Below are 27,706 nucleotides of genomic sequence, written 5' to 3'. Positions count from 1 at the left end.
AGGGGGACAAGAAGGGTTGTTTGATCTCGGAGGGTCGTGTGGGTTAGTGGTCGGAGCATTGGACTCACTGAGGTTGTGAGTTCAACTCCTTCGACCATTATATCCACTTTAACCAAAAAAGGCCCAAGAGTAATTTCTGTTGTCTTATAAGGGCAGCCACTATGACTGATTAACTTGGACGTCTAGCTCCTACATGCATGTACCAGCATGGCATCGATGCAGCAGAGAACTGCCTTGCTGGGTTCCTATGGGAGTGACTTAAACAGAAACATTGTCACACCACAGACAAATCAGTCAGTGATCAAACGAGGTGTAATTCTACCGATTTGTATTTATCATTTGAATCAGTAGCATAGCACAAATCTTTAAAAGAAAGAAAAACAGAAATGACAGGAATAACCTAAATCAGTTTCCTATTATAAATATCAAATAAAGTACCGACTTCTGTATTTCCCTAATTCTTCATACAGAGACAAGTCAGTACCAAAAGACAATGTGTTAATTGAGCAAGTGTCCATAACTGACAAAGAAAGGGGAAAATGTTTCCAAAAGTACTATTAACTTTATAAGCACACACATGTACATTCAAATCTGTCTATTTATAAGGCCACCTGAGGAAATTAGAAAAGTGACAACTGCAGACAAATCCAGGGGTGGGGGGGGGGGCGCTTCCATCGACGAGTGAATACCAGGCGCGACTCAAACAAAAGCATAAAAAGGATCTCTTTTTCAAGATTGGGCATGTTACATATGTAACGCATTAGGGTGTCAAAACACTAAAATAGTGAAAAAGGGGGTGTATATATAATTCACTAGGAAAGCTACGTGTTTACAGTCAAATTTGTGAGGGTATAAAAGAGACTGAAGTGCTTTATAAAGAATGTACTTTTTTCCCCAACACTGCATCTTTAGAGTCCAATTTGAGTGAGGTGTGGGCGGTACTAAATCCAATGTAAGGAATGGTAAAGCCGACGACCGTAATCATGTCCGTGACATAATTAACATATTGCTGTACTAGTAATGGGGGTCAATTCTGGGAATACATGTATTTGGCAAGGGTACCATTTTGTTTCCAATATTTGATAAGGGTAGGGTTTCACACACCAATACTTGTCAAGGGGTACATTTTCAGAATATGGAAAATACTTGTTTACAGTGATTTTCGAAACACCATGTTCACACCTGGTATCCACTTGTCAATGGAAATGCCCCCTCCCCGGGAGACAGATGGCCTTAAAGATAAGTTCTATAACACATATTCCTTTCAAATGAAGGACAATATTGGTGAAAATCAAAGACCTGTTTTGTTCACTTTAGACAGGTGGCCACTAAGACATTTTGGCTGTATAATTTACATTTCGAACATACTTCAATTGTGCAGGACATCGCAAGATATCAAATTGTGGCACTTAATTAGTACAAAAATAGTATATTGATATGTATAATAAATAATGGGTTCTGGAAATTCAAATCTTTCATTAACATTTAAGTTGGCATTTAAGAATGCCATGAAAATTATTTCAGTTTGGCCACCTGAACACTTGATGTAGTTTGATAGTACGAAGAATTACACAAATGAGTTTTATTAAAAGCACCAAATTATACATTTCTAATCTTACAATTTTCATGAAAAATGACACGCAATTATCCTTTTCCCAGTCTTTCAATGACGTGAAATGATAACAGTATAAATAGGTTTGAAATTGTGATCATAAAGTAAATAGTTTTTTATCTTGTTTTTATAAATATGTAATCAAAATATTCTATTATGAATTCTACACTATCAAATGACATCATATAAAATCAACGCAGTTATTAAATCACTGCTTATGAGTTGATACAAAAAAATGTGATCTTTCATAACACTTCCTAATGAATATCAAGTACATAATATATCTATATTTCATGAATTTATAAATGAAATTTGTGCGTAGGGCATCTGCAAAATGAGATATTTTTTTAAAGAATATCCGAAAAAAATTCACAAGGTGAAAACTACCATATACAATGGTGAATATTTTCAAAAGCTGCCTTAAACATAGAAAATGGCAATTTGCTTCAACATGATCAACTTCAAATTCTTAAAATATAAATACAAAATTGTGTATTGCTTTAAAATTAATATAACACCATAAGATAACATAGCAGAATCAAGAGATATAATGAATTGTCCATAATGTATACGTATATATCATGCACATAATGTCAACAAGGCACTTTCCGTATCACATCGCCAACTTAATGCTGTCTGATCATCAAACTTATGTGCCACATTGCCAATTTAATGTCAAATTTATTATACGATACAAATTCACACACTACTATTATTTCGTAAAGTACTGGTAGAAAAAAAAACAGCCCTTGTGACCAAAAACAGCAATAGGATAGGTCTACTTGTATACATGCACTTTGCCTTTTCAGCATTTAATAGACAACAGATCAAATGATCAAAAGGCATACTTTATAAAGACTTAAGCAATTTATAGCACATATAGGCGAGCGGCGAGAGGCCAAAATTTCGGACATTAATCCCCCCGACTGAATCAAATAAAAAACATGCATAATCACACAAACATGATCAGTTCACCTCGATCCCCCTTTATATCAGAGAATGTGATTTATGAACTCTATGGGATCCTTATTTCAACAATGTCTGTGATGTTGCCAATTTAATACAAGAGGTGAATTATGAACTCTATAGGATCTCTACTTCGACGATGTCTTTGATATTGCCAGTTTGATACAAGAGGTGATTTACGAACTCTATGGGATCTCTATTTTGATGATGTCTGTGATGTTGCCAATTTAATACAATAAGAGAAGGTAATTTTACAAATGCTATATGGGATCTCTATTTCGCTCTTGTCTGTGATGTTGCCACTTTAATACAAGAGGACGTGATTTACACATTCTATGGGATCTCTATTTCGACGATGTCTGTGATGTTGCCAATTTGCTTGGAGTCAAAGTCGATGACAAGTTTCTTCGTTCCCTTCTCTTGTGGAGAAAACCTCATCTTGTGTTTAAAGATGCCTTTCGCAGGTACATCACTAAAGAAATAAGAGACAACACAAGCACATAATCAGTAACAAAACATAGCCATTTCTGTTGTATTTTGTTAGATTATTCCTTTAATTTGTTAGATTATATTCCATGCAATTTCTCATTTAACTCTGGTGGTTTGTTTTCTATTTCACATATCATAACCTCTGAATGTTTTGCTCTGTGTAGTTTAGTGTTTATGTTTTTTTTTGTTTAGTTACCCCATCTCTTAATTGAAACCAGTTATTATTCAATTCTCCAAATTCATCTATGTATCTAGTGCTTAGAAACAATGAGTATTAAGCACTTTATAAATATTGAATATTACCATTTTATTGATGAGGATCCAGAAAGAAATAAATGTTCAGTTAATATTCTGTTTATTCTTAACCCTAAATAGACTGGGCTATTTCGACGCCTAAGAAGACTGGGGGGTGATTCAGCCCCCCCCCCCTTATGATCTCGGCCGTCGATCGCGCGATCGCGACGAAAATTGGCACACTTGTTACCCATGGCATTATATACAAAACTATAACATCAAATTCTGCAAAAAATCTCATGTTTCATTAATTATGCTAATTTATGCATAAAATCAGAAGTTTGCTCTAATTAATAAAATAATGCCCCTGAAATGCTAATTTTTGTTTCACATACTCTAGATAGGCATCTGATCAAATTTATTCTAAAAAAATTTCAACATCACATTTATTTTCTTATGTATTCTATTGTTTTCTAAATTTCTTATGTATTTCTCTGTTTTTCGACTTTTTTTTAATGTTTTTTTCAATGGAAATATATATACATTTATGAATTTTGGCAAAAAACACTATTTGCATTGGATTTGTACACAAATTCACGTTTTTGAGTAATTTTTGGGGTGCATGCACTTACAAAATGTTGCGTAATTTCGGAACCGCGTACCCGGGGGTCACAATTTTGGTCTCAAAAGTTGCGCGAGACTTGAAAGTAAAAAGTCAGTGAGCGACGCGGTAAAAAAATTTTGTGCGGCAGATTTATCGCGAAAAATGTTGAGGGGGGGCTGAATCAGCCCCCCCAGTCTTTTTAGGGTTAAAGCAGGAAGCACTCTATGTGATCCATTGCGATCCAATTTTCAAAGAAATTGTAAAAGCATTTGAAATGAACATTCCAACCATTAAAAATATCTACGACCCAATAAAACATCTGAAAAGTGGTATGAATACAAAAATCATAATTCCAGTTTACTTCAGGTCTTCTTGTAAGAACAATAAATCATCATCCCAACCTTAAGTCTTGAAGCAAAGCAGAATTATGATTTTACAATTCCTAGCATTATACTGAGCATCAAATGAAATAATTGCACTTTTTGGAACTTTCACATGTAATGCAAAATAACATAATTGTTAAAAGTCGGGTCATATTAGATGTGTAATGTGCAGTAGGATTTACACGCTTAAGGCATACATAGTATTACATGTTGCTCTTGGGGGCTTATTATAATATAGGACTTGATATGGGGAATAACATACTTCACAAATATATTATCAAACCGTTCATCAGAATTTGGTTTGCCAGCACACAATGTATGCACTTTCTCCACTCCATGGGGAGTATTTCTGAGAGACTTCTCAAACTAAATTTCTAATGCTATAGCATAATGCATCAGCTTCTGCATCTCCTACTGATTGCCTTTTTGACACCTGGATAGAGAGTATGAAAATTTATCTCTGAAAATTGTTAAGTTTTCCTTTTTTCTAGTGAAGGTCATTAATTCCAACAGCAATTGCAATCTCACAACAGTTTGGCAAGGCAAGCCAGTATGCTGGTCATGTCTAGGGAAATTGATGCCTTGGCAGGGATTTGAACCTTCAACCTTCTGATTACAAGGCCAGAGAAAGAACCACTGAACCAAGGGCTTCCACAATAGCAAGACACTTACTTGACAAATGCCGTCGTCGAGCGCACAAGTTTGGCGCCCTCATAGTTGATAGTACACCTGGTGAGTTCAAACGGCAGAGGGTTCACGAACTCTGTCTCGACTTCGACATCGTAACCTACGATCTTGTACTCGGTCTTCAGATCAGGAGTGGTGAGGTAGACAGAGTCCTGGCTCACAACCTGTTGGCCAGTTTCCTAATAAACAAACGTGAGAAAAAACAATCTTGATTTGAAATAAATCCATGGAGGGGTATACATGCTGGCATCGTATATTGAGCAAATAATCACCATTGCAGAAGGTGATGAGCAAACTATTACTTTCAAGGCAGGCTGGATGTAGCAGTAGCGAGTTCATCCAGCTTGCCGAGGAATTAAACGTCTGCGCTTTATATTCCACAATGGGAAATATTATAAACAAAAAAATCAATATCAATGCGTCTCTCCACATGTAAGAAGAACTATAATGGAAGTGCCGTGCCGGACTGGTCTAAGGCGCCTCGCTATAGATGGAAAGTCCGGGGTTCGATTCCCGGCCGCGGCACCTTGCCCGTGAGCAAGACATTTAATCTACAATGCTCTTTTATCCTGCTTTCAAATGAATGAAAATGCTATATGCATTATTGGTAACTACGTAGGCACTTGTTAAAAAAAAAAGAACTATAATTAAAACTAATCAAGGTTTCCTTTAAAAAACTAATCCATCGAGCGATGATGCTTGTTTTGATGCTAGCAAGTATGTTAACTGTGCGCAGGCATCTGATGCCTTACCTTGACTTTCCCGAAGACAGAGAACTTCATGCAAGCCAGATCAACCAGAAACTCTGCATACTGCCCCACTGTGACCAAATCAAGGACATGGGTAGACTTGCCAGATGCAACGGTAAGTTCCTTCTTTGTGTTCTTGATCTTGCCTTTCAGCACACCTTTACAGAAATAAAGAAATATTAGTAGCAATAATAATAATCCATACTGTTTTATTGTTCAATATGCGCATACATGCATATATATACATACAGTGCCGGCCGCGGGAAACGTCACAGTGCCCCCTAGGGCGGACGCGGTAGCCCGTAGCGGGCATTTGAGGGGAGCGGACGCGGGAAGACACCCGCGTCCGCTCCCCTAGAAAATGAGTGCCCTAGGGAACCGCCCGCGTCTATCCCCGGGGCACTGTGACGTTTCCCGCGGCTGGCACTGTAACACTAAAACTTTTCAGAAACTATCTTTCAAATCGGAAGCAAAAGGTAATAAGAGGCTGATAAAAGAAATAGAAAACTGGGAGCCCGGACTGAGAGAAGGGGAAAGGGGAGAAAGAGAATAGAGGGGGGGGGGGTGAAGAAGAGAAAGAGGGAAAAGGTAAAATGGAGAAGGGATAAGGAAGGGGGAAATTAAAACAAGAACCTAGAGAGAAAGAAAACAGAGGTGATGAAAAAAAGCGAAGGTGAGATAGAAAGAAAAGAGGGAAGGTGGAAGGCAAATAAAAGAAAGAAGGATAAAGAGAAGGAATAAAGGGTGAGAAATTAAAAAGGAAGGGAAAATTGAGAAAGATGAAATAGCGGGGATAAAAGTTACTGAAGGCGAGAAAGAGAGAGGGAAAGGGACTAAGAAAAGAAACAAGGAAAAGGAAAGAAAAGGATACGACTATTCTTATCAAAATACTGGAACCCCTCTCTAATTTTCATCATTTTTTATCCCCTTCCTGATTTACCTTTATCTATCTCAACCACTAGCTCTCATCTTTTCCCGATGTTTATCTGTGGACATCATTTTCATATGCACCTCTCATCAAATTTATTTTCATTTATCGTTTAGTTCTTTCTCAATCCCTCTCTAAAACTACTCTTTCTCTCTTCCCAACATATAATGCTATGTTAAATTAAGCTACTTATACATTTCTATAGAATACAAGAAACTGTTGTTTCGCAATATAACGGAGGGGGTATTACAAAAGAAGGGGAAGGGAAAGCAAGAGAAAATAAAGGGGAGAAACAAATCAAGGAGTGAAAGGGGGCACAGAAAAGGAAGGGGGGAAAAGGGAACAGAAGGGATAAAGGAAAGGGAAAAAGAAGGAAAGGGAAAAATATATAGAGGGACAGCAGAAGGAGGGAAAAAGAGAAAAATATGAAGGGGAGCAAGAAGGAAAAGAGTGAATAAATGGGGGGGGGGTAAAAAGGAGGGGAAAGGGAGAGAAAGAGAAAATATAGCGGGGGATATCGAGCGTGATGATTAAAGGGATTTTCGACTATATTGTATAGAGGTGAACCCGGACGGGCTTTTATTCTTCAACTTGGCTCGACTAACTTATTTGTTCCCCGAAAAGAAGTTAGGTTTGATAGTTAGCGTTTGCGTGAGCACCCGCTAAAATTCTTAATAAAAGAAAAGAAGGGTTTGTATAGCTCCATTCTTGCTTTGTTGGCAAGTGATAATTAACTCGTTAAGTACCCATTCCATACAACACGTCATAGTAGCTTTCAAAAACATACTTTTGCTTGGTTTTAAGCATTTAAGCTAAAAGCGTTAGGAAAGTTTTTAATAGTTACATATATGCAAATAGTTTTGTTGTTCTGCTCTGGAGCACATTGAGCATCTAATCAAGATGGAAAGTGCGATTTACAAATCTCATGTATTATTATTTTTATCTTCCATATAACACTGAATTATGTATTGTACCAAGCTGTGGTTTGGTTTTGTGATTTCGTTTTATCATTTCCAATTCATATAACAAAATATATTCGAAGGAAAATATTGTTTTACTGAAATGAAATGATTGAAACAATGTGTAGACCCTAAATGATATCCAACTAATCTATCAATATAAAACCGCAGTTCGTAAAAATGATCGGTTAATCTTTACTTCGACGATCATCATATAAGTGTATCAAGGATATTAATATTCGTTTTTAACCCATCTATAACTTTTTATAAAATTGCGCGTAATAAATGCGTTGGCCAAGTAATCTTTACTTTTATTATGTTAATTATTATCATCTTCCCAATCCGAATATCTACCGATGTAACTAACACCGCAATCGAGAGCAGATAATGTAATCAGATGTTTTAGCAAAAAGACAAACTTGTTAAATCTGCAACATTGGGGTAAATTAATACTTTTTACAGGGTGGGGGTTTTAAAGACAAGATTTGAACCGAATTGAAAAGAATATCCTTATTCATTGTTGTTGACGCATCAGATAATTAATACCCCCCCCCATTTCTAAGAACATCCTGTCATAAATTGGGAAGCGGATGTGATCAAAGAAGAGGGGTCGGCGTGGACGGGGAGCAAGACTCTCCCAGACTGCACAATAACAAAAGAACCAAATAAAAAAATCGATGAGCACAACCAGTTTGCTGGGGTTCGCTTTTTGCGCGTCTACTTTTTATGATGTGAGAAAGAACAATTTTCTTCGATATGACAGGTTTTTTTGGCTCTCCCCCCCCCCCCGGCCCCCTATATACCCCGCTTATTATGATAAAGGTTTATAAAATATCAATACCGAAATGAGATAAAATGACAATAAGTGGGGCTCTTGCCTTCCGTGCATGATGTGATGTCGAAAGAACACACCAACGTCGGATCGTAATCGACAACCCCCTTTAAAGAAATCAAAGAAAGATCGTGGCACAAAAAGGAGGCGGTGAAATATCATGAGTCGACCTCGCGCATGACCGATGTCATAAACACGTCGTAACGTTGTATCGTAATCAACGATCATTGTGACTATTCCAGCGAAAGGAAATGATAAATGAGCACTGAAAAAATGTCAAGACTCGGGGAAGGCCTTCGTCCGAGAGTATATGCATGTATCTATATGTCGAAAAGTTTAGATTCATTGCGATAATAGCTTCGACGTTCCAGCCGGGGTGACCAGATTTCACAAAATTAAATACGGGACAATCGGCAAAGCACTACATAGGATCGACCGAGCCAGGCCAAAAAAAATCAACAAAAAAAAGGCCACACAATGTTAGACTTGTTAACAAAATATATCAAGAAAGGGAAGGGAGGGCTAGTGGAAGAAAGAAGGAAGCAAGAAATGAATTGAGAGGAAAGAAAGAAAAAATTAAGGAAAATTCAAAGGAAAAAGTATGATTAAAACGTTGAAAGAAAGAATAAAGGACAGATAACGGTTTCTGTCATTACTTGAAATGAATAAAGAAAGAAATAATTAAAATAAAGGAAGGGAAGATGAATGAATGTGCGAAAGAAAAAATATATTGAGAGGGAAGAACGAAAGAAAAATAATTCCTTCATTATTTGAAAGAAACAAAGACAGAAGAAAAAAACGGAAAGGAAACAGGGAAGGAAAGAAGGGAAAGAAATAATAAGGGAAAAGAATTAAAAGGGAAACAGAAATTAAAGAATAAAAGAAAACAAATAACATCTTAAATCAAAAATTCAACCTACAATAGATCCCGATCACGCTAGTTTAAAAACACAATGGTCTATCACAAGATAATCGAAGTACATGTACATGTAAACATAGTGCAATGTACGTACCCTCGGATTTCCGAGGGTAAGTGCGGGCACGGCCAATATTATATAGCACGCGGGAAACCGCGGGCCCGTCTAAACGCCCTAGACTGCTCCCCTTGAATACCCTCGGTTAGACGCGAAAGCCCCCTAGGCTGTTTGCGTGCTCGGGCGTGACGTTTCCCGCGGCCGGCACTGTATATATATATACAAATATATATATATATATATATGCCCTTGATAGTAGAGATGTTATGGCTCAGTTGATAAGTCTCTGTACTTTGAACCACAAGGTCCATGGTCCAAATCCCACCAAGGCAAGGAATATATCTACATTTGTAGATAATAAGTAATAATAATAAAGATAATAAAAAAATCCATATTGTTCAAATACATGTATACATGCTCCTGATCTGTACTTTGAGGACATCTTCCCCAACCCTGCACCCTCCATCCCCACCAAAAAAAACAGAACAGGAGCATAGCCAGGGTTTACTATTAGGTGTTCAAATCCTTCTCTCCTCCTTTTCCTATTTTTCATGCTTCTGGAAATTTAGGAGGTTCCATTGGATTGCACAAGATTTAGCAACTCAGAAGCATAATTCTTGTACAGATCCTGCCAGCAAACTGGTTTTGGGCCATAAAACAACCTTTGCAAGATCCTTCATGTTCTTGCATAATCTTGCCTTGGGGAAAATGCACTTTCGCAAAAAATACTCTTATTCATAGTTTAACGTTACATATGTAAGATTCAGCAACACATAGGTGATGAAAATATGAAATTGCCTTCAGCTGAGCATTTCATCAACATTTGTTTTCTGACAGGTTGTCGAACCAAAGAACTTTCCTTGATTTTGATTGGTTGAGAAGCACGGTTACCATGGAAACTGCCAGATAAAGCAGTTGTGGGATAGCACTTGTAACAGTTGTATTTCTTTTTATAATCCTGTAATGTAATGTGTTTGATATGTATATACCTGTATAGTAACTCATATAGGCAATCATGCTCACAGCAACAGTTCGAGAATCCTTGCTCTTGTTGTCGATCGCCACCTTGACTTCAATATCGCTTCCTACGGGCCTCTCCTCCGCTAGCACGATCTCGATCTCAACGTCGTCTGGCTTTTTGTCGGGTCGGTAAGTGTTTGGCCTGGTGCCATATGAAACTGCTCGTTCCACGGCGTTGCGTTCCTCTTCACTGCCTAGTATAGAAAAAAATGGAATAACAGTCGCAAGAAACATGCAGTTCATTGCTGGTCACATTTGAGTTAAAAATACAAGCATTTAGCTATCACGCATGTCATTACATAGCTTTATATTTTTTCTCTTTTTAATGGTGGACTGAAAACATGGATTTTGGGGTCTACATTATTTCCATTTGCAATGTCAGAGCATATTGTATGATGCACCTAAATCTGACATTTCCTCATTCGCTTCTGTACAGAAGTAGCTGTGTGATATCACACCATATACAGGGGCCGCAGGTGGGGCCTTAACCCTCCACTTTTCATTCCAAAACTTTGAACAAAAAAAACATAAAAATTACCATCTGATTGTGTTTTTTTTTTGCATGGTAAGCCCAACCCTCCCCCCTTTCAAAACCATTACACGGCTTATGTAATGATGTTTATCAAAGATAATATTAATGATATTGGATAGCTTTTCCTCCATTACGAAAATGTCCCGTTTGATTCTCGACCTCACTTCGGACTGCAAACTGCGGTTTTATACCCCGATTCGCGTTTGGAAACTTTTCCAACCCCGATAAACCCATCTTGGCCAGGTAATCCCCTTGTCTCGATTTCACCACCACGGGCCAGCTAAATGAGCGTTGAGCCAAGGACGAAATGATAAACAACGCTGTGCTATTACGTAAGACTTGTCTGCCTGTAGAAGGATCTTCGGAATGAAATTATTGTATTCGATATTAATCACGTTTTCAAAGGCATATTACATTCAGACATCCAATACTAGTCCATTTTCAATTTCGAACGAAGAAAATCGACCTTGAAATAAGGAAAGTAAGCGAATAAAAATTACGGTATGCTTAGCATGCAAGGACCGCGATGCATGCATAGTTTCTGTCCGTCCAGCAAGAAAATGGGTTCACTCGCGCAATGATACAGTCTTAACGTTTGAAAAATAGAAGTAATGGCATACCAACATACAAAGTATAATAATCATGCTGCTGATATGCACAAAAATATGAAATCATTATTTTTTTTACCCCAAAGTCTTATTCATAATTTAAATACAAACTATGCCTGTAACTATTTTTTAATCGCAAACGTATTATTGCACCATACGTGGTTCTCCGGTAAACTGCCCATGTGCGCTGCATCCATTCCACCGTTTGTTTTGGGTCGTTTATACTTTTAGTTTCCACCATTAAATGTCTAACTTAGATATGTTGTGCTAATTTTTTTGTAAGTCAAAATGTTCATCGTTGGAGAGCGAGTTCAGGCGATTGATGAGTTGGGAAGATGGAGTGTTGGAAAGATCGATCACGTGTCTTAGTTTACAAAACCGCGTGCCCGTTGAACCCCGATCCCTTCAGTGCCCATTTTTAATATGTTCCCCTTCCTCAAGTACATCTTGTTGAATAATCACTTTAAAAAAAGTTGTTTTTTTGCCCCCCCCCCCCCTTAGCCCCCTTTTCATAGTGAAAGTTCCTTTGCAGTGTCCTTTTTTATCTTTGATCAAGCGACCCATTTGAACATGCCCATATTTGATTGTGATAAATGTCTGTTTTATTTTCTAGTTCAAAATTTATCATTCTGCTAATATGAGGTGATTAAAATTAGCGCCCTGTCCTTTTTGTCGGGAGAAAGAGAGAGAGAGAAATAGAGATGGGGTGGAATTTCCACCCCATCTCTATTTCTCTCTATATATCTTTAACAAGGGCGCCGGAAGCGAGGGGGGCAGGGGGCACTTGCCCCCCCCCCCCCAAATAAATTTTTTTGGGGGCAAAACGAGATTTTGCCCCCCCCCAATGTGCCCCCCTGAAAGTAGAAAAATGATAAATTTTTAAATATTTAAAGGACAAAAGTATACGATGAAGGCACTTTTATGCCCAAAAATTGTCATTTCTATTGTCAAAAATGAACAATTTTGCCCCTGACGGAGCAATGACATTATCATAGTAAGCCTGGCGTCTTTTGACGAACAGTTCCTCTGTGAAACATACCTTTGAAAAGCCCTTTTCCATCTTATTACAGTGTGATAACGTTTAACCTTTTAATGAATACATTTCAGACTAAAACCGAATGGCAAGCTAATTTTCTTTAATATCTAAACCTACAAATTATGAAAAAGATGGATATCTTCTTAGATAAATGATTTGATTTTATATATTTCGATCCAAAAAAGTGAAAAAAAATCAAGCACGTTTTGAAATAAAAAGATGGCTGTGTATTTATGCAAAGCGCAAGCGATTTTATTATTTTTATAACATGTCCTGAAAGTTTTCTTTTTTCCCAATTATTCACCTCCCTTCCATCATTCAACTTTCTTCCCGGTCCTATCTTTCTTCTTATTTTTCGCCTCACCTTCCGCCGCTTCGCCCCTTGATCTACCTATGATGACCCCTCCCACGGCAGGAATTTTGTGTAAAAATGGAGTATAAGTCTCGTTAATAGAGTGTTTAAAAACAAATTTGGGGGATAAAGCATAGTTAAAGTTCATTGTGAAGGATTAATCATAACTCATGAAAACTATTCTTTATACTGAGTACGCAAACAATGAAAATATTCTCAGTATATTCCAAGTAAATTTGGAATAAAGGGAAAGTGAATTGGATTAACAAAGGTATGATTTTACTGGGTATGGAACATTCTCGTCTAACCGTCTATGCACTAAATTCAGAGGCGATTTTCTTTTTTCATCATTTTTATTAGTTATGAAATTGACAATGGCCATCGATGTCATCAATGTCATCACTCTTTGGCTGGTATAAAGGGCTAGATGAGAGTTGGAGAATAGTTGGGCCGGTATGCCTTTTCTTTTCCTAACCAAGTTCTTAACAAAAACTATCTGTTTATATATATTTCGAAATTCGAGGATATAATTTCGATTTGAAATTATGTATTTTTTCCATAATAAAAGAGCACAAATAGTAGGGGGACATTTGATATTATGTACCCCTTTCCAAAATGGTAGGGGGACGCGTCCCCCCTGTCCCCCTGGGATTTCCGCCCATGGTGATGGGGGAGCTTTTGCATTTTCTAGAATAAAATTGAAAGATTTCGTGCACACTTTGGGTGAATTTTGCCCTCTCGATCGGTGGCCCCCGGATGCATACGGTCATGCATGTTTGTCATCTTAAAGTCTTTAAAAGGCCTATATTACATTGGTTTAAAACAATAGAGTTTGCAATAAGGCTCGTAATTTGCTGGAACTGCGACCCTGATCATGAAGAAACACCAGTCTGGGTCAGAAGGGAGGAAACAGGATCAAAAAGAACCCCAAGACTGTTTAATTCTCAAGAAATTTATTTTTGAATGCTCTTAGAAACGCAACTTTTACACTCAATTTTTACACCCTCAACCACACCCTCTCCCGCTCGATCGCTTCCGTATCTCACGCTTTCAAAAATATTGTGCCCCCTTCGGGATTTTGCCCCCCCCCAAAAAAAAAAAAAAAAAACTGAAAGTGTTCCGGCACGCCTTGGTGGAAACAAATCTGAAAGAAAACATGAAACCAAGAAAGGTATTTCAGAGGGAGGTTTACCGCATACACAGGCTATAGGCCTACAAAATAAGAACAATAATGGGAGATAAAGAAGATCACCTGCTAATAACGCATGTGAATTAGAAAACGTTCTGAATAGATATGAATAGAACATTGAAATGCTATCCAAACATTGTGATTCATAATGCTGGTCTTTGTATTTTAATGTTCTATGTATAGGCCTACACCTCAGCTTTGAGAAAAGGACATTCATAGGCCTTACTACAGATATGATTGGCAAATGCACGTTCTTTAGAGGTGTAGATCAAAAGGGGGTGGATGAAGAAAATAAGTCTAGAAAGAAAAGAATTAGACAGCCAGACAGAGAGAAAGAAGGAAAGAAAGGAAGGAAGAAAAAACTTTCTATCAACGCGTGTATACATCCATGGCCATGCGCTCGCCGGAACTACACACATTGCAATCCATCGTGTGTGGCCCCCTGCTGTGACCGTAGATGCTGGGGTGAATTATCTTCGCGGACCGAGGTCAAGAAACAGGTGTTTCTATACTTAAATTTAATCTCTTGAGGGCAATAGGATTTGTATTACTGGGAGAAGATATTTGTTGATAAGGAAAAATGGGGTATACAGCCCTCAAACGAGAGATTTTCGTCATGTCTCCCATGAATATTCCACTTGTCAGGCCAGATATTGCACTCATCTTCCACTTGAGTATTTATTTAATACCTCAATACTCGTGGAAAATTTCTGATATTTCATTCTGAGCCATGAAATATATAAATCTGGGTACCTTCTTCAAATTTGTACTCATGAGTAATATCCTCCCGGCACCGCCATCGGCCCACGTAGCCGCCTGGTCCCAATGGGAGTTTCTTCGTACTGATGAACTTCCCGACGACGTTCTTCTTCTCAGATAATATAGTCATTTCCGGTGGAAGTCCAAATCCTCTTTTGGTTGCCAACCAGGTTATGCGATCGCCATTGACCTCTGCAAATGCAAATCTACATGTAGCAAAAAGAAAATATACAACATACTAATATCAAACCGTTTTTTTTTTTTTAAATTAGTACTAAATGCTTTATTGAGCTTTCAAGGGGAAGTTCACCCTGGAGAAGTTTTGTTGTAGAAATAGCAGAAAAAATAATTAAAGTATTGGTGAAAGTTTGAGGAAAATCTGTTACAGATTAAGAGATGTATTAGAATTATAAGTTTTGGATTTGTGACCACATAAACGAGCAGCTGCCCCACATTTTATGTTATTTAAATGCATGAATTTCATTTTTTATGGTTCTTGATGACTTATTTTTGTTTTCTTTTTATGATCAGCTGTAAAATGATTTGTCTATTGATATAGAAAAGGTACAATAAAAAAACATTTTCAATTTTCTGAGAAAATAAATTTTTATTGATTTGTTACCATTCCCTATGTAGGAATGCTGCCTGCATATGACGTCACAAATCAAATCATCAAAATTGTAATAACTGTTTAATTCTTTAATGGATTTTTCTCAAACCATCAGCAATAATTTTTTTATTATTTTTTCTGCTATTTTTACAATAAACTTTTTGTCAGGGTGAATATCCCCTTTAAATATAATCACACGTTATGGATCATTATGAATATATAAATGACAATATAAAAAATATACAAACTGTTGTAAATTTATTCTAATTTATTCTAAACTCATAAAAAGATAATCATGATTTAAAATAATCCCTCCTTCCATTGATGATTTGTTTCATTCTTTTTGACCAAAATGATGGTGATAACCATAAAAGCCGAATTAATGGATTACTGGAAGCAAGGTCTGGATTTGCTCTTGATTTTTGTGTACCATTGGAAAGAGAGAAACAAGGACCATATTTTTTCTTTATCTTGGACGTGTTACATACCTCAGCATTATGTAGGGCTCTCATAGCATAGGGCTAGACAAGCCTCTAATCACTGATTATTATATTCACTATTATTATCATCATCATGACTTTGGCAGATTCACCAGTACTATCACATCTTCATTAATTTTACAAATGTCTAAATAAAGAGAAAGAAAGAAAGAACTCACTTGGTGTCATATTTCAGGTAAGTCAAGCCTTGCTTGATGGCAGTTTTTGGCGAAGGCCCCATCTGGAAAAGACCTGCATGGACAAACACAGATGGTATGGTTAACCTAAGACAACTCAATGTCGCATGATTCAATTTTAAAGAGGTTGAATCAAAACTTAGGTCCTAATTTTTCTATGTTTAATATCAATTTGATAACTTTGTGTCTAACTTGAACTTTATAAGTCCGATGAAATAAAAATTGAAATGATATTGGTCATTCAATTTGGTTAGGCCGTTTTCATGACGTCCCAGAGCAAAAACAAATTATGTCTCACTTTAATAGACTAGATAAATATTTAACATTAATAATAATCATTTCAGTTGGCATCCCCCTAAGGTTTATAAGAAACAGGATGTACTGTAAATTGAAAACTCAAACTATTTTACCAATGATATACATGTATAAATGTGGTGTCCATGACTTTGGTGAAAGAATCAGTTTGAACTGCAACAAATCTTTAAAGAGATTTCAAATGAAATCATGGATTGCTATCCTAGAAGACGTAACTGATATTGACACATCAAAAGTTACATGGCCACATCTGCATTGATCGTCACTTTGAAATGAAATGGTTGATACATATGTTACTTGGACATCTTTTAATCTTTGCCCCCATGCAACCCCAAGGAATAAACCACAAAAAGATTTTAGCTTTTGGATTAAAATAACAATATCAATAATGATAATATAGCACCTAATAAGAGCTCACTTTGTAATTATTATTACCCAAATCACCAGATCCTTGCTCGCCCTCACACAAGGTATGCCCTTTCTCCACACCCTGGGGAGCATTCCAACAAGAGTTCACAACTAAATTGCTAGGTATACTACATAGGCTTTCACATCCTACCAGGTGCCCAATTAACACCTGGGTGGAGAGTGGCAAAGTGTGTATCAACACCTTGCCAGGTAGTGATGGGATTCAACACATGCCCTCTGATCACTAGACAAGAGTCAAAACCACTACACGAACACTTTCATCAAATCTTATCTTTGTTAGTTTCTTGAGGAGTCTTACCTTTGCTAGTTTCTTGAGGAGTCTTACCTTCACTAGTTTCTTAGGGATACTTACCTTCACTAGTTTCTTGAGTTGTCTTACCTTCACTATTTTCTTGAGGAGTCTTACCTTTGCTGGTTTCTTGGGGTGTCTTACCTTCGCTAGATTCTTGAGGAATCTTACCGTTGCGAATTTCTTGAGGTGTCTTCCCTTTGCTAGTTTCTTGAGGAGTCTTACCTTTGCTTGTTTCTTGAGGAGTCTTACCTTTGCTTGTTTCTTGGGGTGTCTTACCCCACTAATTTCTTGAGGGAGTGTTACCTTCCTTAGTTTCTTGAGGAGTCTTACCTTTGCTTGTATCAAGGGGTGTCTTACCCCACTAATTTCTTGAGGAGTCTTACCGTCCCTAGTTTCTTGAGGAGTCCAACCCTTGCTAGTTTCTCGAGTAGTCATACATTTGCTAGTTACTTGAGGAGTCTTACTTTCGCTAGTTTCTTGAGGAGTCTTATCTCGCTAATTTCTCGAGGAGTCTCACCTTCACTAGTTTATTGAGGAGTCTTCCTTCGCTAGTTTCTTGAGGAGTCTTACCTTCGCTAGTTTCTTGAGGAGTCTTACCTTTGCTTGTTTGAGGAGTCTTATCTTTGCTAGTTTCTTGAGGAGTCTTAATACCTTTGCTTGTTTCTTGAGGAGTCTGCTAGTTTCTTGAAAATTCTTACCTTCGCTAGTTTCTTGAGGTGTAGCATCGATGACCTGCCACCCGCCCATCATGAAGGGGAGATCAGGCCGGCTGCAATAAACCTCATTCCAAACGTGAAAGTTCCACACAGAATCTTGACTGAGATAGTCAATCTGCACACAAAAGAGGAAATCATGTAATTGTTTTATAAGTAGGCCTATTTGTCATATACTACTGGAATTCACATGGGGAGCTTGGAGAGGCCAAAAAAAATTTCATCATAAAAAAAAAGAAAAAAAGGAAAGAAAAGGGAAAGTACAATGTCATTTTCTAAATATGTCAAAATTAATGACAAAATTTCGCCAATAAAACAATATACCATCGAGTCCGAAAATTCATGATATACATTACGTTCATTATGAACTGCAAATCAGTACAACTTTGGAAAGTGGAAAAGAAGAGTAAGACATTGGTGCTTGTCTTTGAAAAGTGGACATTAGGGTCCCAACTTAAAAAGTTCTAAATTGGTTTAAAACAGTGGCAGATGATGGGAGGGGGAGGGGGTGGGGGGATACGTCTGGCCCGGCCCATCTCCCCCCCCCCTTTGAGAGCCATAATCAAAACATGTAATGTAAATATGCCGTTCTTACACAAGTGTGCCCCCCCTTTAAGTAATCCTGGATCTGCCCCTGGTTTAAAGCAATACAGAGCAGCACTTGTGTTCAATATTATAGTGATTATTAAACTTCTTAATTGACAATATTTTGGCCCAATCATGTTACCGCGATACATTTCCATAATCATGAAATTATTATCAAATATCAATATTTTTTCAATACCAGCAATTTGATTTATTTGTTTCCACATTCAAATAACAAAAGCATACACAAGTGTAATCATTTCTTTCTAGCAGAACATAGCAATAAGCAAATGACATTCGTGTAATAACATACATGTATGCATATATACAATCAAATAATCTAATTTAAATATATGTTAACCTGATAAATTTCTTTTTTTATCATTATTAAAACAAATAGCAGAAAAAATTATATATATAATACATTTGAAATGTGGGAGACCTTCATCTTAAGCTTATATATAGAGCTTGAAATTGATAAAGGCCTCAAAAGGAAAGGAAAATCAGACAAACAGTGCAATAATTTCAACTAATAGCGAAAAATCGTCCAGCGGTAATGAGATGGAATACCTCCTCTTCTGTTTCAGCGTCCAGCACAGTATCCACAGTCATGCTAGCATCGGTGTCATGAGCCGAGGAAAAGTTGGTCACACTTCGGCAGGGAATACCTAGGCAACGCATGACGGTGCACAGCACCCCGCTGAACACCCAACACTGGCCATACTTGACAGCCTTGCCTGACTTAGCGTACGTTTCAAAGATTTTGGTACTGCCAGTCCAAGTTGTTGGTTTCTCACCTGAGAAGTAACAAAGGATACACCTCATGATTAAGAGATTTGCTGTAGTTCTTCAGAAAGCTGTACAGAAATTGCATTAAAAATGTACAAACTTGTATAAAATTGCAGAAAATTGTATGATATTGTATGAACAGCTCTGTCAACTCTTTCAAAAACTTTTCCAAAACCATGTTATTTACCTCTTGATTCTTTATGATGGGGACATCTTTAACCCATCACCTACTGGAACCAGATGGTCCCCTGTACAAAGCCTATGGGAATGGCAGAATTCAGTCGTCAATAGGTTAATCCACTGCCTACTGGAACCAGGTAACCCCTGTACAAAGCCTTTGGGAAGTATATCATTCAATGATCAGTGGGTTTAAGAGCCTACCTCCTTCATAATCTCCGCTCCAGTTTCCGACGAGCAATCCTTGCTTATCACTCCCAGAAGATGAATTCACAAAATGGGTGAACATTCTGGAAACGATGACTGGGTCACGACGAGATTTCTCTCGGACCCATCTAATGGTTATAGAAAAACAATTACATTTCCATTTACACGTCCAGTTTCATAAAGAATTAAACCTAATTCAACTACTTTAAAGGCCATCGCACACCTTACGACCCGACTGGTCTATGACTGGCTTGCCACAGAGTGAGGGGAGATGTGACGTCACAGCTCTTTTCAGTTCGAGAGTCGCAGACCGGTCAGAGACAAGTAGTAAGGAAAATCGTAAGGATTTGAGATGACTGGATCTCAAGCGCAATCCAACTTCCAGCCAGTCAGACAGCGCATATACGCAGTAGTAAGCGCACTTTCTCAGTTGATATGGCAAAAAGCAAAAAGCGCATGCTTGAGTTGCAGACACCATGGTAGTCGGATCGCAAGGTGTGCAGTGTCGAGGCTTATGACTACCTTGCCATTCATCTCTACTCACTCAGTCGCAAGCCAGTCGAAGACCAGTCGGGTCATAAGTTGTGCAGTGGCCTTAACAATATTATTACCCAATTATTACTACCATGGAACTCTTGATTGTAATTGGCTGCCCTCTTACCATAGTAGTATGGCAAGGTTACCACCGTGAAATTAACAAAAGGCTGCCAAAAATGAATTTTTGAAAAATTTATTGGGTTTGAAAAGGCACATTCTAAGCTTTGAAGGGATATATAATTTTGTTTAAATTGACCAACAATAACCCATTTAAATACTGGTTTGAATGGAGAAATTTGGTGAGAGCTTAAAAAATTAAAGACAAAAGAAGTTTTAAAGATTGTGGCTCACTCAAGCATGAGATATGTGCACACTGTACAATCTCCGTCAAACTTCTAAGCAGTAAGTCCAGGAAAAATTGAATAGGAAAAAATCTTGTCTGTTATTAACTTTACAAGTTTTATTTTTACTTTTTGAAGAATGTATTATTGTTTGAGAACCTTGGTGACTTTACTGTTGACTCTGATGTGGCTCATCACAAGCAATCCAAACAGGCCCTAATGGTGTCAACAACATTTATAACTATAGTTCCCACTGTCACAATTTGCGCCACGATTCTAACGGAGTACTTAATCGTAGAGTAATCGTATTGATGTTATAAAGTCGTATCAGATCATATCAGACCAGTCGTGGCAATCGTATTGACCGTAGAGAAATTTTGAATGGTTCAATAATTTTTGTGATTAGTTGCGAAAGGCCAATCGTGGCTTTTGGAAAAGGATCGCATGACAGTGTGAACGAGGTATTAGTCAGATTCATTTCTATAATTAAGTATGGAGAAAATGCAAATATCAGATACAACTTGAATTCATTTGATCAAAGCAAAAAAGATGTACAGACGCTTGAGCCCTGGTCTCACGAAGCAACAAGTTATGCCAGTCTAGTCTCAATCTTGATCTGTGTGTGCAGACTATGTTCATACAGGGTATTGATTTGCACCTAAATGCAGGACCTACTGCAACAAAATCCAGTAAGCGACAAAGGTAAAAAAGGCATACCAGTAAGAAAATTAGTCCAATTTCCCAAACCTACATTAACTCAAATCCCCAATAAGAAATATACAGTCAATAGTGCTTGTATGAAAATGGAAATATCTGGGTTATGGATATGTAAACTAAATCTGTATTAGAGACTGGCATGCATGCCCTAGTCTCCTTGCTTAGGGTGCTCTTTCAGGAGCAATTCTCATGGATTCAGCTGCCCGCTTTTCAATGGAAGTGACCGCCTGTCACCATATCCAGGAACACATTAACGTTTTCACCAAAATTTTTAGAAACAAATAACGATGGCATCTTACGTTTCTAATAGATCAAACACCACTTTGGTGGTTACATCTCCAAATTGGCCAAAGACCCACGGTCGAGCAAACTGGTTTCCAGGTTGATCCCGTCCAAAGAAGATGAAGCCGTAGTCGTTGAGAACGTACTCCCATTTTTCAGTGTCTCCGTCCATATGGACGCCATCCTCACGGCACCACGCATTGAAGAGCATGTAGATTGGGTCAGTCTGTTTGAAATATCTCGGTTCTACAAGGAATAAAAAATCATGAAATATTATTTAGAGGGTGTCATCTTGATCGTTGTCATTGTCATCAAAGACAGCAGCTCTGCAGCAGCGCTGTCATCAACGGCACCATCATCAGCATAGGCAACATCATCATCACAGGCATCATCGTCATCATCCTCATCACCATAATAGGCACCATTATCATCACCATAGGCATTACATCATCATCAACATCATTGTCACAGGCATCATCATCATCACAGGCACCATCAGATCATCATCACCATCATCATCACCATCATCATCATCACCATCATCGTCATCATCATCATTGTCATCATCATCACCATCATCATCATCGACATCATCACCATAGGCATCACCATCAGCATTATCATCATAAGTATCATAAGTTTTATCACAATGCACTGTTATCATCATCAATTTCATTATCATCACCATCGTCATCGATATCATCACTACAACCCCCCTCATCTATTTTTCAGTACCATTCGGGATAAGAACATTCTGGATAAACTCACATGTAAACCTGGTTTTTCTGGTGTTTCATAAAGCTGTTCGTAATTTAAGAGCTACTTTAAGAACGACTGGTGAACCCCCCTTGTGGTTATTAAATGGTATATACCAGAATGTTCATTGGCGATGGTTTAGAGCGTAGGAAAGGACCACCAGTCATTCTTAAAGACGCTCTTAACTTACAAATAGCATTATGAAACAGACCCCCTGAAGCAATATCCCTGCCCTCCAATTTTCTACCCCTAAGAAAACAACACCACCCCTTTATTTCTGATGATATCCTCTATCAAATGAAAGACCCTTTCCTCCTCTCAGGATAAAACCACATACCTGCATCCACTTTATCCTTTATGATGACAGAGGCGAGATACCGGCCTACAATGGCATCCGGAGGACTGCTGACCAGGAGGGAGTACTTGGCACCATCGACGCCTCGAACGTAGACTCCCCAGTCGCCTCGGGTTTCTGACTCTGACCGACTGAAGGGCAAGCGAATCACCGTTCCGCGATTTTCAGAATAAACTTTTGAACCTGACAATTGTAGAAATAAAGGAAAATATTCATCTCACTCTGGTTCCCTAGTTTTTCCCAAATCTGTTAAGACATGGGGGCACAGGCTTTTGCTCACGCTGGCCCTGTTCACTGGAATTATCTTCCCCTGGTTATCCGTGAACTTCCTGTACTTCCAATGACACATTTAGAAGCTACCTTAAGATGTGTCTATTCGATGCTTCCTATTCTTAATTGTTCCTGAATCTATTATTAATATATTTGTAATTTTCTCTTTCTTGCTTTCGCTGCATCTTAGGCACTCTGCCGAGTGGATTTGGTGCATTACAAATCCAATCTATTATTATTACATATTGTAGTGGTAGTGGGGAGTCAAAGTCTGGGCCCTGTCTAACAAAGAGTTAAGATAGATCCGATTAATCTCAATCTCATAATTATTATCAGCAGGAAATTTGTACAATATCCATTATAACCAAAGAAAATCTCACTGAATTTTCAAGAAAATGATAGATATATGAATACCTGTACTCATCATATCTAGAAAACATTTCTAACAAACATTCATTTCAGAACTGAAACTGAAATATGGTATCAAAATGGTGAAATGCAAACAAAACACATAATTGATGATGTCACATTTCGGTACTCTATACTAACCTATAACAGCCAACTGAAGCGTCAATAACTCCTCTCTTGGGGCCTTATTGAAAGTGACAGTAAGCTCAAAGGGCTGCCCTCGCCTGACGAATAGGTTCCTGATCTCATAGTCTGCGGTGTTGTGATGTTTACGGTTTGTCACCAACTGTATTTTGAAAAGAGGGCAAAAATTATTCCATTCATATTATCATTCTTAATTACTGAATTTCAATGTTGATAGTTATTATCAACATTAAAATTCAGTAATTAAGAATGATAATAGTAAGACTTGCTTACATAGCGCTAACACTTTATCAGAAGTCTCTCGGCGCTCTACAGTAAAGCAGCATTACCTACCCTGACTTTAACAGCTAGAACAGCTGTTACACGCACTACGTTTCAAGGAGTAAATTCCTGCCAGGTACCCATTTATCTCAGCTGGGTCGAGTGCAGCACATCAGGGATTAATTTCTTTCTGAAGGAAATTTCACTAGATATGGGCTACAACAATCCAGAGCATTTTTTTCATCCGAAATATATGATTCTATGAATGATTGAACTTTTTGAAAAAAAAAGAATCTGGTAATCAACACCACCTCCCTGCAATTCCATAGCACAATAAGAATCTATGCAGTAGATTCAAGAGAATAAAATAATTCTCTTGTTGACTATTATGTGTTGACCATATGAACACACTGTGTTTACTATGTGTTGACCATAGTAACACACTGTGTTTACTATGTGTTTACCATAGTAACACACTGTTTACTATGTGTTGACCATTTAACACACTGTGTTTACTATGTGTTGACCATAGTAACACACTGTGTTTACTATGTGTTGACCATTTAACACACTGTGTTTACTATGTGTTAATACCATAGTAACATACTGTGTTTACTGTGTTGACCATAGTAACACACTGTGTTTACTATGTGTTTACCATAGTAACACACTGTGTTTACTATATGTTTACCATAGTAACACACTGTGTTTACTATGTGTTTACCATAGTAACACACTGTGTTTACTGTGTTGACCATAGCAACACACTGTGTTTACTATTTGTTGACCATTTTAACACACTGTGTTTACTATGTGTTTACCATAGTAACACACTGTTTACTATGTGTTGACCATAGTAACACACTGTGTTTACTATGTGTTTACCATAGTAACACACTGTGTTTACTATGTGTTGACCATTTTAACACACTGTGTTTACTATGTGTTGACCATAGTAACACACTGTGTTTACTATGTGTTGACCATAGTAACACACTGTGTTTACTATGTGTTTACCATAGTAACACACTGTGTTTACTATATGTTGACCATTTTAACACACCGTGTTTACTATATGTGTTTACCATAGTAACACACTGTGTCTACTATGTGTTGACCATTTTAACACAAGTGCTGTGTTAACTATGTGTTGATTATATCAACACTATGTGTTGGCTATGTGTTACCCATATTAACACACTGTGTTTACTATGACCATATTAATACACTGTGTCTGATTTCTTTTGAACTTCTCTATTCTGTCATATATCTTTCTAATTCCATATTCTTCTTATATTTTTAGCTACACCAGAATGTCTATTTTCATTACATGAACGTGCTACACTGTACAAAGTAGTAAAATTTTATCAAGGGACATCTTTAAACAATATGAACAGGGAGAGTTTAGGAGTATTATTTAAGTACACTTATCTACATAAAACAAATCCTGCTAAGCCTGATCTTCAATGTAAATTTAACTACAAAATATCAGTAATAGTTTTAACCAAGGAGAAGTCAACTGTACCTTTCAGGGCATGTTTTGAAGCTAAAAGAAATTATAATTAAAGGCCTAGCAGAAAGAAAATGATTTTGATGTACACACATATCCTCACCTCTTAAATCCATCCATATTTTATTTTTCAAAATGGACATGAAATGAAATAGTCTGAAAAATTTGCTTTGCCCGTAATGAACATTTGATGACCCAATATAAACATTTATCTAATATCAAAGCATTGCTGATTCCCTACCAATTACAGGCTTGATAATTTACCTCAAAGTCAAAATTCTTCACGCCGAGTTCATCAGGTTTGGAGGGGGCTTCCGCTCGATCCCATCTCTCTCCGAGATATGCCCTCTCTGCCTCGGCTACGTTGACAGAGCGACCTGCAGCCGGTGGTGGAGCAAGTCTTATAGAAGCTTCACTCATTTCCATGGTGTGCTGTGTAGTAGGGAGAAAAAATGTTTGATATAGGCCTTTTTACATAGATTTCATATCACCGCAACTATTAGATTGAAAGCTTCAGCCTCTGTACAATTGGTTGGTCCACTGATCCTATGTTAGCTACACTAGTCAGTACACCAGTCCGGGGATGATAGTAAAATGTCGGGAAATTGTTCATAAATCCCCAGAAAAACCTGTCTACTCAACTATCACAATCATCAAACTGTCATCTTGCACGTACACCACGTCAGCCTAATCCGGTTTTACAGCAACCTGCATTATTATCACGTATGAAAATCAAAATACCACAAATTTGCATTTTTTTTCTCTATAAGTCTCCCAATGAAATGTGTACCGCAACGCATGATCAACCACACCACAAGCTCATACATACCACTTGTCTATATTCGAGTCCCTCTTGCCCTGTGGTCGTATTAGACTCAAACATTAATACTATAATTTCATTCAGTAACAATCACACCATACCCAATTCATCATACAAAACTACAACTGACCTAGCCTAAAGCACTCTCCAACCAATCGTAGTTTGACTATAAGCTTATAGGCCAGTACAATATAACAAACAGAGCATGATATATCTCATAGTCAATTACCTTACCTATGTACATGTAGACCAAAATTCAATGTCTATTGCTGTTCTGTTAGTTTCACTCTCAATACTGATAAACCTTCTGAGGCACCCATGCACGATCTCGAGTTTGTTGTCATTATATAGGCCTAACTGTGAGAGAGAATTACACAGAACCAGCTCCCCTCCCCTACACACCCATGCACTTTCGAAACCCCACTCGCAGCCCCTTAAGCAATAATCATGAAAGAACCAGCAAGAAGCCCATCCCCCTCACCCAACAACACACACTTTTGAAACCGCTTGGCAGCTCCTGGATAAATCCGACCTGAAATTTCTTTTTATTGTTTTCTAATTAATTCCCCATACATGCCCTTATAAATTCTTTCTCAATATGTTTTTCCTTCTTTTTTAAAATAGTTTGTCCTAGCTCTCCTTCCCCTTTTTCCTTCTTCTTGGTATTTTTGGGCTCACCTTTAATTTTGCCATGCACAGGGAGAAGGCTTGCTGCTTTGCCCCCCCCCCCCCTCCCCCATCAGCAAAGTGCAGAGCCCTGAATTTGAACGCATTAGTCTCCTTCAGTGTATGGAAGTCAAAGGGGAGATGTCTGACTCTGGGGTTGGTAAAATCAGTCGTGCAGGTATTTTGATTAACAAACCCTTGCTACTTTAAAGGGGAATTCCACAGAAGAGAAGAAAATAGAATGGAATCTAATAGAGCATAGAATAGAAAAGAATAGAATAAAATAGAATAGAATAGAAATGAATAGAGTACCTTATGCTTGGCACACGTACTTTGCATGTTTACCAATGTCCCTCTAAAATCAAATTGCAGAAAATTAATGTTTAAATGTTTACCTAATTCATATTTGTTGTGATCAACCGCAGCTGTTACAAATTGAAACAGCTGCATCTCATTAATGTGTCTGTACATGTACATGATTACAGCATTGACAAGCCCGTAATTTACTGCCGATCCTGGAGTTCTGGGGGACTCCATGACATTTGCTCTGGCGACAAATGCTCCACTCTAAATTCCACACTAGTCAAAATAACCAACTTCAACCCTGGGTTTAACACTATACCCTACCCTAAACCTAACATAAACCTAATTATTGCAAGTTTGGAACCCTTACACCAACCCTCCTTCTTAGACAAAATTAAGCCCAGAGCAATTGTCGCAAGAGCAAATGTTGTGTCACCTCTGAGGGAGGTACAATTATCCAGGGTTGTCACTGACTGCATGCAGCTATAATAATCAGTAGTCTGGGCTTAAATTAAGTCAATAATACACAACATCATAGGGGCGTGATGAGCCAAACATTTTGAGGGGGCCAGATGTGGCGTATCGGGCAAAATTTATAGAAAGTTGTGAGCGACAGAAAATTTTGAAATT

General features: G+C 37.8%; 1 protein-coding gene across 1 annotated transcript; it reads right to left on the bottom strand.

Annotated features, from left to right (window-relative positions):
* Positions 1–2,803: 2,803 nt before the first annotated feature.
* Positions 2,804–26,527, bottom strand: LOC121406000 (protein-glutamine gamma-glutamyltransferase K-like). The gene is made up of 14 exons (XM_041596998.1): positions 26,342–26,527; positions 25,552–25,719; positions 23,514–23,658; positions 22,677–22,877; positions 21,601–21,829; positions 19,704–19,834; positions 19,104–19,330; positions 17,934–18,066; positions 16,182–16,254; positions 14,908–15,119; positions 10,407–10,631; positions 5,728–5,882; positions 4,961–5,154; positions 2,804–3,050 (listed from the first exon to the last, which is right to left on the bottom strand). The coding sequence occupies exons 2-14, from the start codon at positions 25,711–25,713 to the stop codon at positions 2,912–2,914; spliced, it is 2,226 nt and encodes a 741-aa protein (XP_041452932.1). The 5' UTR covers positions 25,714–25,719; positions 26,342–26,527; the 3' UTR covers positions 2,804–2,911.
* Between the last annotated feature and the right edge of the window lie 1,179 nt (positions 26,528–27,706).

The sequence above is a fragment of the Lytechinus variegatus genome, chromosome 19, assembly GCF_018143015.1.
Source record: "Lytechinus variegatus isolate NC3 chromosome 19, Lvar_3.0, whole genome shotgun sequence".
In the NCBI taxonomy this organism is placed as follows: Eukaryota; Metazoa; Echinodermata; class Echinoidea; order Temnopleuroida; family Toxopneustidae; genus Lytechinus; species Lytechinus variegatus.
This window is presented reverse-complemented; position numbering and strand designations above follow the sequence as displayed.

Bases quoted from the DNA above. Each gene is read 5' to 3' on its own strand.
- LOC121406000 (XM_041596998.1), bottom strand. From the start codon at position 25,713: ATGGAAATGAGTGAAGCTTCTATAAGACTTGCTCCACCACCGGCTGCA. The intron at 15,120-16,181 runs GTGAGTTCTTTC...TGCTACATGTAG, and splicing joins TACCTGAAATATGACACCAA to ATTTGCATTTGCAGAGGTCA. The intron at 5,155-5,727 runs GTAAGGCATCAG...TTTGTTTATTAG, and splicing joins CTGTCTTCGGGAAAGTCAAG to GAAACTGGCCAACAGGTTGT.